General features: G+C 42.8%; 1 protein-coding gene across 1 annotated transcript in view; it reads right to left on the bottom strand.

Annotated features, from left to right (window-relative positions):
* ALG6 (ALG6 alpha-1,3-glucosyltransferase) overlaps positions 1 to 12,012 on the bottom strand; it is a 15,594-nt gene extending 3,582 nt beyond the window's left edge. The window contains exons 1-10 of the mRNA XM_053470065.1: positions 11,876 to 12,012; positions 7,639 to 7,723; positions 6,620 to 6,709; positions 6,120 to 6,208; positions 5,791 to 5,873; positions 4,719 to 4,783; positions 4,390 to 4,581; positions 2,469 to 2,604; positions 278 to 363; positions 1 to 79 (exon numbers count right to left, since the gene is read on the bottom strand). The exon at positions 1 to 79 is cut by the window's left edge and continues 6 nt beyond it. Coding sequence (XP_053326040.1) covers positions 1 to 79; positions 278 to 363; positions 2,469 to 2,604; positions 4,390 to 4,581; positions 4,719 to 4,783; positions 5,791 to 5,873; positions 6,120 to 6,208; positions 6,620 to 6,709; positions 7,639 to 7,723; positions 11,876 to 11,957 — 987 coding nt within the window. The 5' untranslated portion in view covers positions 11,958 to 12,012. The remainder of the gene's footprint in view (positions 80 to 277; positions 364 to 2,468; positions 2,605 to 4,389; positions 4,582 to 4,718; positions 4,784 to 5,790; positions 5,874 to 6,119; positions 6,209 to 6,619; positions 6,710 to 7,638; positions 7,724 to 11,875) is intronic.
* Positions 12,013 to 12,294: the final 282 nt, after the last annotated feature.

The raw sequence follows: 12,294 nt of genomic DNA, 5'->3' as shown, positions 1-12,294 counted from the left end.
CAGTTTAAATCCCCAGAAAGAAGGTCTGGCCGTCAACTTAATACACGTCGGGATAAGGCTGAGCAGCGTGCAGGCGAAGCTAAGGGGAGGAAAAACACAGAAAAAGTTAGGTAGATCAGGAATTCAGTTCTGCACCTTGCAAGGGCTTGTATTATAAAAATAATAAACTTATATAAATATATATAATGATCATTTTCCAGGTAAATAAAATATATTTCTTACAAAGGACATCATTTTGGATCCCATGTGGTTTTGTCCCTTTAAATACAATTCTTACCTCAATAGTAATTGGGTTTCGGCAGATAAAATATTCTTTATCTTGAAAATGACACTTAAACTGCACCAGACATTGGCCACCTTATCCTGCAACGATTTAAAGATTTAAAGATATAAAATAAGCAAATATTTACTCAAATGATGTCATCGATTCAGAACTACAAATTACTTGTAAATGAATGTTTTTTTTTTCTTACTTATTCTCTATTTTGGTGTATTTTGTATCTTTTAGAATCACTCCATTCAGTGTTATTAGAATAGAGAGAGAAATAGAGAGAAATAAACAAATCCACGGTAAATCCTATTAACCCTTTGCATTTCAGAGGGGCTCAGCAGTGCATTTCTCATGCTGAATTCCAAAGGGGTTAAAAGGTTTTGCGCAGGATGGGAATTTTCTCGATGGGAATTTTCTCGATGAAACTTTTCCACGGGATACAAAGTATTAAACCGGACAGAGCCCCCCAGTAACCTTCAAAAACCTCCACCTGCTGACATTGCCGGGGTGGGGGTGGCCGGCCCCTCCGGCAGAGAACTGGTTAAACGGTAATAACTCAAGAACTTTAAAGACATTAACAGTTGTGCTAGGATCACTTTCAAAATTAAATTTGTAACCGCAGCTATCATGCCTGTGAAACTCATCCTTCGCACAGCTGCTGGGCTCACAGCTGTGTGGGCAAGCGGCACGGAACCGGCACGGACCCACAACGGGGGCTAAAAGGGCAGTTCTGGGGGCAAAATCAAGCAATCAGCAGGACGATTCCATCTGTTTCCATGGTGATTCATAATTTAAAAAAAAAACACAAAACCCCCCCCAAGAATTATTCTTTATAAAAATGACATACGTGTCTTACATCATTAGATTTTAACAATAGGTAAGACGGTAAGCCTGTTCAAAGAGCTTACAATCTAGAGCAAGAATAATAGATTTATATAAGTTGGGTGCTGCCTTTTTTTTTTTTTTTTTTCACCTGTGGGCAGACCTTGACAGGTGGACAGCGGCACCCGCCACATTGCAATATCTGTTCCCTGCAAGAATCAGATGATTGTACCTGCACACTGACATGTGATCTAAAAAAAGGTATACTTTACTGAGAGGGTGACAGATATGTAGAACAGCCTCCCAGCAGAAGTGGTAGAGGGTAATACAGCGAGGGTATTTAACATGCATGGGATAGACATACGGCTCCTGAATCTAAGACGAGACCAACGACTGATTAAGGTTTGAGTCTTTACAGCAGGAGAAACGGGCAGACTAGACGGGGGCCGAATGGGGCCGATCTGCCGGTAGACTCTATGTTTCTATAAAGTAATTTAAAGCCAACTCTTCCTGCCTTCTGACGCGGACTCCCAACTCTTTCTTTTCGTTGGCCATTTTGGCTGCCGCGTCGCTTCTAAAGTCAACCAACCGCTTTAAAAAAAAAAAAAAAAAAAGGCCAGTCCTATGAAATGACCCAATCGCTGAGATATTTATATATATTGTTGTGATGGATCGGTGGTAAGAATGTCGTGTAACACGAGGTCAGAACATATTTCGGGGTGGGAGGAGCGAGGTATTCTCAAACGCTTTACATCACGTCTTAAGACTTCTCAGCTGCCGCTCCTTCGCCTCGCGAGTCTCCCTTTAAAAAAAATTGTTCGCGAGGAATCCGCTTTTCCTGCCAGTTTTTTTTTTGTTTTTTTTTCTTGAAAGCGGCAAAATTACAAATCAATTTGGCTGCAGTGTATCTGCGGCAGAATCGTTTCTATGAGATAATGATAGTGTAAAAAGGCAAACAATCAGCGTAACGCATTACGGGGCCGAGCTTAGACGGCCTGTCGCCGGTACTTTTATGATCCCGTTCTGGCACCGCCGCTTACTACGGAATCTGTTACGGCGGAAAAAATGGAAGACTGAATTACGCTTTTTAACGATGCAATATGTTTAATATCTTGGCACGCGCGGCGGAGCGAGGCGTTAACCTTCTCAATGCCGTTACGGAGGAGAAGGAAGGAGGGGGGGAATGCCGGGGCTTGGGGTAAGTGGCTGGTACTTAAGGGGTTAACCGCTAAATGCCAAAGTGGCTGTTACTGTATAGAGCGGATCCGGTTACCAGCCCCAGGGGCAGACATGCGTTGGATGTCTGCAAGGAGTCCCTAAAGGTCACTGGGATTCCGAGATAGCGGAAAAATAACAGAACAACACTTTCACTTACCTCAAAGAGCCCCCGGCCCACCGGGAAAAGCCTGCGGACCACTTGGAAGATCTGTTCTGCCTCTGTAAGGAAAGGAATCCAGCAGAGCGCAAAGGAGCCGAGCACCGTGACGCTGATCTTCAGGAGTAAAATCAACCTGTTTAGGAAACATAAAAATATAAGCAGAACAGCCTCCCAGCAGAAGTGGTAGAGGGTAATACAGCGAGGGTATTAGACATGCATGGGATAGACATACGGCTCCTGAATCTAAGACGAGACCCACGACTGATGACCCACAGTATGAGTCTTTACAGCAGGAGAAACGGGCGACTAGACGGGGGCCGAATGGGGCCGATCTGCCGGCAGGTTCTATGTTTCTGCAGAGCCCCCTCTCTTTTGTAGCAATAAGTCTCAATGTGGGTTAGTTGATTTTTGTAGAGAGCATCTGCCGGCGCGTAATAAATAAAAGAGAACGTAACGCGAGCGGAAGCGTAAGAATGTCCGTGCGAAGGGGTCACTCGATACAAACGCTGAAAAGATCACTAACTCTGGATGGACAGACGTTACCGTGTGATGTGTGTAAAGTCTGGTTATTATATATTCCGGATACAGGGAACCGGAAAGCAGATCAATGACCCCGTCCCGATGATACGAGTTCTCGTATCAGATAAATTAACCCCCTGCGCTGTGTTACCCTCTCTCCCTGGGGGTCACTTCTTCCTGCCTACTGACAGCTATTGATAGAGAGATGGCAGATAGTCCTGCGGCCTGCAGTCTGTTAGGAACAAACGGGCTAAAGGGAAAGTGTCAATGATTTTCAGCTGACATGTTCGCGGCGCGCTCCGCCTGGGGACTCTCAGGGTCTCACTCCAAGTCTTTACCCCAATCTTTACTGCTTGAACGCAGGTGACTCGGTTAAGTGTTTATTTAAATAATGACAAGTCAAGGTGTCCACGAGGGTCGGTATCAAAGCCTCAGGTATTATTATAAGCAAGAAAACAGCACCGTATTATCAGTTTTAACCACTTAATCGATACAGAATATATAATATTACAGATAGAGGTGATTTTTAGACGGCCCCTGTATAATGTATAGTTAAATCAGTGAGGAGGCCCTGTATAATGTATAGTTAAATCAGTGAGGAGGCCCTGTATAATGTATAGTTAAATCAGTGAGGAGGCCCTCTATAATGTATAGTTAAATCAGTGAGGAGGCCCTCTATAATGTATAGTAAAATCAGTGAGGAGGCCCTGTATAATGTATAGTGAAATCAGTGAGATGCCCTGTATAATGTATAGTTAAATCAGTGAGGAGGCCCTATATAATGTATAGTGAAATCAGTGAGGAGGCCCTGTATAATGTATAGTGAAATCAGGGAGATGCCCTGTATAATGTATAGTGAAATCAGTGAGATGCCCTGTATAATGTATTGTTAACTTGGTGAGATTTCTTAAAGATCATCTCATTGAGTTTACTAAATCTATCATTGATTTAACTATACATCATACAGGGCTGGATCCTGGAAGTTCCTGGAATGGATCAGAGCGTTAGATCTCCGACAAACATCACGTTTAGTAAACACTCCAAACCCTCCAGCTTTCATCAAAAGATTTGATTTGGAAAATACCGATATGAAGTGATATTTATCATTAATATTCTGTCATATTTGTTATGTAGCAGGGCTTTAAAATACTAGAAAAACTAGTAGGAAAAAAAAACTGCAAAGAAAAATAAATAAATAAAACGTTCCGTTTGGCCATTTTGAAGACATGGCCACAATTATAAAAAACACAAATGTTGCCCAAAACATTGTTCTCCAGCTGTCATTATACAGGTTATATATTATACAGGTTTACAGGTTATATATTATACAGGTTTACAGGTTATATATTCTACAGGTTTGTGGAGGGCGCTGTACATTGGCATGCGTGCCGGTACTCACCCCCTGCCCGTCATGCCCTTCCTCAGGCATTTTCCCAGGAGGTAGCAGAAGAACGGCAGCGAGTGGTAAAGCTCCATTTGCTTGTAGTTCAAAGCGAAGCAAAAAGCTGCCGATCCCAGGAGGTCCGAGCCAAAGGAAAAGGCGAAGACGGCCCACGCCGCGAAGCCCAAACTCACAGAGTTATACGTGTGTCTGCGTCAAGGGCCGTACCCAACACTCACGCTAACCCCGTGTCCGGGGCGCAGCCTGGGGCGTCACGTAAAGCCATGTATCACAACCACGGAAACATCGGCAATTACTGGTAAAAAAACAACAAACAAAAAGGATACTGGAAGTGTCCATAATCTATGAGGATCAGGCCAGGATAGAGCAGAATACAGAACAGCGACGAGATCTGGGGGGAGAAAAGACAAAAGTTAGGGGCAAATTGTTTTTTTATGGATTACAGAACGAGGATAACGTCATTTATAATAACGGACACGCCGGAGGAGCCAGCAGGACATAAAAGTCGCAGGTTTATGTTTTCTGTATGTGGTGAAAAGTGGGGTAACCAGCAGGAACATCCCACTTGTTGCTATGGCGACTACATTTTTGCACTAGAACTGCTTTTTTTTTTTTTTTAACCCCCCCCACCAATCCTCTAAGGCTTTATCAGGTTATCCTAAAAAAAAAAATATGTGACGTCGAAGCAAAATGGGGAGGGCGAATTATGTATATTTATATATATAATTTAATTTTATACTGGACACTAGACACATTGTATTTTACCACAACTCGTATGCATCAGGGAATTGTTACCCTATGGGGTCCCCTTTTAACCCCTTAATAAACAGTAGCTACCTACGCTGCTATCATAAGCAAGGCACTAAAAGTGCTGTTCGACTCTTAACGACGTATTAAGTCCAGCATTAGACGCTCTTGGTGATCGGTCACTCCTGAATATACAGAACCTTCACAAAAATAATCGAAGGGTTGCGTACAATGTTGCCTCATTCATCATTTTTGTTGGGAACACATAATTATCATGTGCCGGGCACGGTCCAATAAAGGGGAGCAGCACTGAACATTCTGGTTATTGAGGGGATGCTGTGAATCTGCTAACGTTAGAAATAGGATTCTGCATCTCGGCAGAAGGTCTGCGAGGCCAAGAACTACCTTCTGACCATCATGGGATATTATCGCGCAGGTTCTTTGCGTGCTGACCTGGGGCAGCTGGTTCGCTGCGGCTGTTCATTCCTTAGAGCGCACGCTGCACCCCTCTGCACTTTATTATTATTTATTTTTTTATATTGCGCCATCAAATTCGGTAACGCTGTACAATGGGGCAGCACATTACGGGGGCCACAACCTCCTAGCAGCTTTGGTTTCAGAAGCCTTCTTCAGGGTCTGTTTCACGCTCACCTTCCTTGTGGCCGGTACGTCTCTCAGACACAAGCAGTACAGGACGACGGCAGGAATATAAACCAACAGGTCCGCAACTAAAACTGTAAAAAGAAAAAAGGAAAATTAAACTTCAAACCTTAATCAGTCGTTGGTCTCGTCTTAGATTCAGGAGCCGTATGTCTATCCCATGCATGTTTAATCCCCTCACTGTATTACCCTCTGCCGCTTCTGCTGGGAGGCTATTCCTGGTATTATACTAAGCCTCTGCCCCTCTACTTTTAGATTATGACTTCTTGTCCTAACTGTTCCTTTGCAAGAATCTTCGCAGTTAGGATTTGACCACATACCTGTTACACGCATGAACAGCTTGTGCTGGAGACTCTCGTACCCGCGGGAGGCGTTCAGTGCAACCCAGTACGGATTCAGCAGGTGGGCGCTGGGGATGAACATATAAAGTTAGGACTGCAACGTATATACGGTTCGTCAAGCCTTCCCCAAGATGCAATCCCGGGTTCCTTACTCCTCACACCAAACGCAGGACCTAAGCTGGGCTAAACCCAGTTAAAAAAAAAAGTAAAAAAAAAAAAAAAAAAGTCAATCTAAAGATCTGGGGCTCTATTAAAAAATGGACACCACTGGGTCAGCTATGAGCTGGGCCCTGAAAATATTCTGGATAAGAGTGCTAATGAGGCATGGATCAAAAATGTAACAAAAATATTTTTATATTATTATATTATTTTAATATTCTAGACTTGACATAATACTGAAAAGCCGGCTGCATATAGCATGTTGTACAAATATCATTTTCAATCACAAAGCTGTTATTGGATGAAACAAAAAGACTTACACGTGGGCGCACAGGAGGCTGTGATATGCAGTCAGTGGTGGGTAGTCGAGACCCCAGTACAACAAGTCGTTGCTGGTAGAATTAAAGTACCTGTGAATCAACGCACACATTTCTTTACTCATAAGAGATCATGCAATCATACAACCGGCGCCTGTATGTCACGGTATAAAATGTACACAATCATTGAAAAGTTTGGGGTCACTGAGCTGGAACCCAGGAGTGATGGGAGTGATAAAGGGCCATTGGAACACAGGAGTGATGGGAGTGATAAAGGGCCATTGGAACACAGGAGTGATGGGAGTGATAAAGGGCCATTGGAACACAGGAGTGATGGGAGTGATAAAGGGCCTCTGTGCGCCTATGAAGAGATTCCATTAAAAGCCGTTTCCAGCTACAATAGTCATTTACAGCATTAACCCCGTCTGTGCCGGATTTCTGATCCAGTTCATGTTATTTTAATGGACAAAATTTGCTTTTCTTTCAGCAAGGACATTTCAAAGGGACCCGAAGCTTTTGAACGGTAGTGTAAGTTAACAAACTAGGACCAATGAAAGAATCATCAATTTGTGTTCCCATAAACATTATAAAATACTAAATGATTAAATAATTACTTGGTGGAACGTTTGGACATTCAACAGTATTAAGGAATGTGGATTCCAATAGTGGTTACAATTATTAAATTCAGTTGGTGGAACAGCACCTTTAAGTCCTTATTGTCTTCATTGCCAAGGGTTGAAAAGCTTCCGATGCACACGACTGTTCACTATGTTCATTACAGACGCGTTACTAAATCCTATATATACTTATACGCTGAGGGTTTCCGCTACCAGTTATGGGCGAGTTTGGCCAGGACGGACTTTAATGACTACACGATACCAATAATCATTGCGTTACCCGGACGAGAACATCAGATCTAATGTGACCAAAACATGCTTTTGCAAATCTTTAATAATAATAATAAGTGGGCGCAAGGTGCGTCCGTCTACGAGAAGGGTTAAAAGAGAGTAAAATCTACAAACCATTGGTCGACGGGTAGGTTAAAAGTTATTTCTTGCCAGTGTCTCTGAGCTTCATAGTCTCCGAATAGCGGTGGCTTTCCGGCTCCTAGGAAGATGTCCAAAGAATTATTATTTATTTTTAAAACAATAATAAATAGAAAGTATGTTTATATCGACATTATGAATATATACTAATGCAGGTGTACGCGTTAATAATATATATAATAAATAATAATAGGAATAATTCTATTGGTTGCTATGCTGATAACCCTTATTCTAAGTTATTGTTCACAAAAAGTACCAAATCCACGCAAATGAAGCATTTATAATTCCATCTCATATCTTCTGACCAGGTGTATTACCCACGCAGCAAACGTCGCACCGCAAAAGGTATGTATTTTACGGGGTTCATAACCACTTTTGTTAATTTATTAAAAAAATATACATTATTTTGTACTTGAAACAGTAACATTATTTCCCCTGATGTTTTGTGTAAGATTATAATATATATATATAATATATATATAAAATCAGGTATTTTCATATATCAGATGGAGGCTAAAATAAGAAAGAATCGTGCATTCTCGGGGGTAGAAGTAGCATTATATATATATATATATATAGATATATATATAGATAGATATTATGTCCCCATACTGTTTTCACATTTGCATTCCGAGAAAGGTTGCCATGACAACACAAAGGTAATGGCAACCACGCAATATTATTGAGTTATCAATTATACTTTTCTTTCAAGGAAGCGTGGCCATTGGGTGACTGTCTCATTCCATCAGCGCTCTCATTCCGTTACATGCTCCTTCGAGAGAGTACGTGGTGTCTCCGGCTGTTAGACAATGAGGGGGTCACCTTTACGGAGCTCCCAAGGCCTCCTGTGTCAGCAGACGAAATCCGAAGTGGTTCAGCCGGCAACCGGCGGCCGTATATCATTTATTCGTGGAAAGTGTGACACCGTAGAAGGGCCGTTACGGACTCAGGCACGTCTTTCAGTGGTTAAGTCCCCTGCGGATGGCACGGCCTCGCACCTGTTTGATTCCAACATAAATGTTCCTTTGACCAGTAACCAAAACATGACTAATGTGATTAACCTCTTCATTCGAAGTCTTTTTTTAACCAGCGCATTGAGCTTCTTAAGGAATGAATATCCATCAGCAGAACGGCATCTGCCGAGGGTTGTTATCACCCCCCCCCCCTTATAAGCTTGTACAATCATACGGCTAAACTAAGGGGAACGACAGATCACTCGACAAACTATAATTGGTCATGTCACCCAGTCATCACCGGGACACGCTTTTCCAATTCAATTAAGTCTCTTATGGTTTCTTTAGGGAGGGGGGCCACATCAAATCTCATTAATCTTTGCTGCGATTAGGAGAAAGTGGATTTAGCTTCAAGAGAGGTACGGGTCCTGTGCAGCAAGGGCTGTAAAGCTTTGGAATCCACAACATGGAGAGAAGTGGAACGCAAGTGGAACAATAACTTCAATGGAGTTACTATGCCAACAATAATAAACTTTGAGGTTTGATAATTTGTTTTTTTTTTTTTTTTTAACAGCAGATACCAAGACGGATACCTCTTAGAACCGAGTGTTTGCTGATCACCTCCCGTCTTACGCAAACAGGGAGGACTGAACTCAAGTTTAGGTCGCAGCGCATGACCTTCCAAAAATACCCCCCAAGCTGTGAGCTCCCAATACAGTTTCAATGACATTTGCAGAGGGTTTGCAAAAGCAAGTGCCCCCGGGGAACTGACCCAGAAAGGGGGTAAATACCTAACGAGAACCATTCCTAACGCTTTCACCTTTGGGCTAACGTGGATAGATCCCTAAAAGTTAAAAGGCCATGAGATTAATATTATGATTATTATAGCATGATCATTCTAGCAGCCGCCCTGGAATCTGAATGTGTATTCCTTTAATGCTTTCTAGGTTGTGCGCTCCCATTTCTGTGTATTTTTTGCGCATATTTGCAGGTTCTGACCAAACCTTAGGGTTGAGCCCCCCTCCTGACAAACAGGAGTCTCATTAATGGTGTGCAGAGAGGGCTTTAAATTGCTTGAGTCTTTTTTGGGTTAAAATACAGTGCAACCCCACTGATTCAGCTCCTAAGTATTTTATTTATTTTGTTATTTTAACCCCTGTTTTAACCCTGTATCAGAACATGTACTGGTCAGTTTTAAACTGTTTTAAACTGTGTTTTTCACTTGCTTGGTCAGAAATGCTTTTGACTTGACAAAGGGAGGACTCCCGAAAGCTCGTCTATTATTTTAAATACTGTTAGTCCAATAAAAAAGGTATTACAAGATTCTGCAACATTCTGTTTTTTTGCAGCTCCTAAGTAAGCAATATAGCCATGAAAAATTAGATCGGACTCGCCAAACTTGGGGCACTTTGACGTAGCCGCGGGCGAAGCGATATACGGCCGTATAATGTGACAGAATCCCCAATATTTATGTCTTTTTGAATGTTAGTCGCTGGGTACGCATGGAATTCCTGCTTGGCTTTGTGTAAATATTTTATCTGGCTGCTACTTTAATTACTCTTTGCCAGCGAGTGGATTAGCCATGTGGATACATTTAACTTCGAAATAGGACAGATCTGATACTAACATAAGCTGATCTGGGGATAAAACCAAATCAGGAAGGGTTTTATTCTGTCCTATCGGGCAATAAGCTACTCAGCAGCGTCTAAACCATATTACGTATTCTTTCTCCATCTTAAAAGATGTGCTGGTTTCACAACGTGGAGGGAGAATTAATAACCCTGCATTTGTAACCAGGGGTAAAAACAAAACGCAACAAAATGTAGGTTTTTATTAGCAAAACAGCGTATGAACCATACTTGGCTTTCTCTCTTGCCTCTTCTCTTTCTTCTGTCTTCTATCATCGTCCGCTGCTCCCTGGTATCAGCTCGGTTGATCAGGCCTTCCTGAGCCCTTCCGCAAAGGGGTGGGGCCTCAGCGCACACCCTATAGCACAATAACGGAATGAGGGAGGGGCTGTCCCCTTAGTGCGTGCCGTGGCTCCACCCCTTTTGCGGAAGTACTCCAAGAGGTCGGAATATTCCCTACGGAATTGGGGGGAAAGAGAGGCGTGGAAACGCTTCTATATGGAATATTCTGGCCCCCTGGAGTACTTCTGAAAAGGGATAGCGTCGCGGCACGTGTGGAGGTTCTGCTCTTTTGCGGAAGAGCTCGGAAGCGCCTGGTTAACGGAGCTGATCCTGGGGACAAGGGAGCGAAGAAAGAAGACGGGAGAGGCAAGAGAAGAAACGGAGCTGCGGAAAAAGACAGTGATATGGAAGCAGACAGGGGAGAAAGGAGAAATTAAGAGAGAGAACGAGTGTGAGAGAGCATGTGTAAGAGTGAGTGAGAAAGCAACAAAACGCAAAAGAAAATCCGGAGCTCTCTGCTTACTTTTTGGTTGCTTCGTCAGTTGTTCTTCCTTATTTTCGGACATTTGTGAAAATTAAGGAAATTGGCAAATTTGGGGGGGGGGGGATACATACAGACCTGATATTCACTATAATCATAAAACAAGTTGCCGTACCTGTGGTAGGTAGTACGGTCCCATATAATTTAAAAGACGGCTAATGTGTTTATTCCTAATTAGCAAACGAGAAAATGCTTTATTCCCCCCCCCGCTTATATAAAGGGGCCCCTTACTTTATATTTTTACCCCAATCTCAAGGTCTCGGGGCAAATGGGGCATATACTCAGTGTCACAAAGCCTGGAACCGATGCCTTCATATTCTGCATTCCGATTGGTGCTTTTCTCACTGCTATAGCTGAAATCCCTGCTTGAATACAGGTGACTTCATTCATTATACCTTTAAATCTCCTAACAAGCCATGCTTTACATTCCAACTATTTGGCTGTCACCATTATCTTTGTGACCGGCTATTAAAGGGTTATCCAGGATTACAGAATAAAGGGATTGATGCACTAAACCATCTGCTGTGGAGTACAACTCCCATGACACTAAGCCAAAATGCTGAGTGTGACATGACTGTTGCCGCCCTCCTAAATGTCACATCATTTTAATGCCTCATTGTAATTCACAAAAAATCACTACTGTAACTCAATAAAAGAATGACCGTATTTCATTCTAAACACAGTAAGAATTATTTAAAGTTTGATTGTCAGCTCTGCAGGCCAGGAGGTGCTTTTTCCCCATGTATGTCCAACGTGTCTGAGTCCAGCTGGGGCAATAAGCGAGGGTATACTCCAGGGTAGGGTATTACCTGAGTAGGGGCCCAGAGACACTGCCCACCGCACGGTGAGGGCCACCAGCACGGCCAGGGCTGCCAGTAAGCGGCTCTCCATGGCTCCCACCGACTCTCCGCTTCCTCAGTCAATTCAAACTACAGCTCAGCTATTCGGCGACACGTCATCAACGCGACAACGCTCACCAGCCGGCGCGCTGTGATGAGATACACAACTAGCTTGAGGCTAGTGGAGGCGTTACCATGGTGACACCAGCACCAAGCAGATACCGGGCATCAGACAACCGGAGCTCACCATGTTTGATAAGGACCACCTTATTTTTAACGTCATGGCCATACCTGCACTATTAAAAATAAACAAATATAAAAAGGCACTATGTTGTATGCAGAATTAACAAATGTCATAAAATATAAATTCATATTATTTACAAAAAAAA

This window comes from Spea bombifrons, chromosome 6 (genome assembly GCF_027358695.1).
Source record: "Spea bombifrons isolate aSpeBom1 chromosome 6, aSpeBom1.2.pri, whole genome shotgun sequence".
In the NCBI taxonomy this organism is placed as follows: Eukaryota; Metazoa; Chordata; class Amphibia; order Anura; family Pelobatidae; genus Spea; species Spea bombifrons.
Note: the sequence above shows the minus strand (reverse complement) of the source record. Positions and strands in the feature narration are given on the sequence as shown.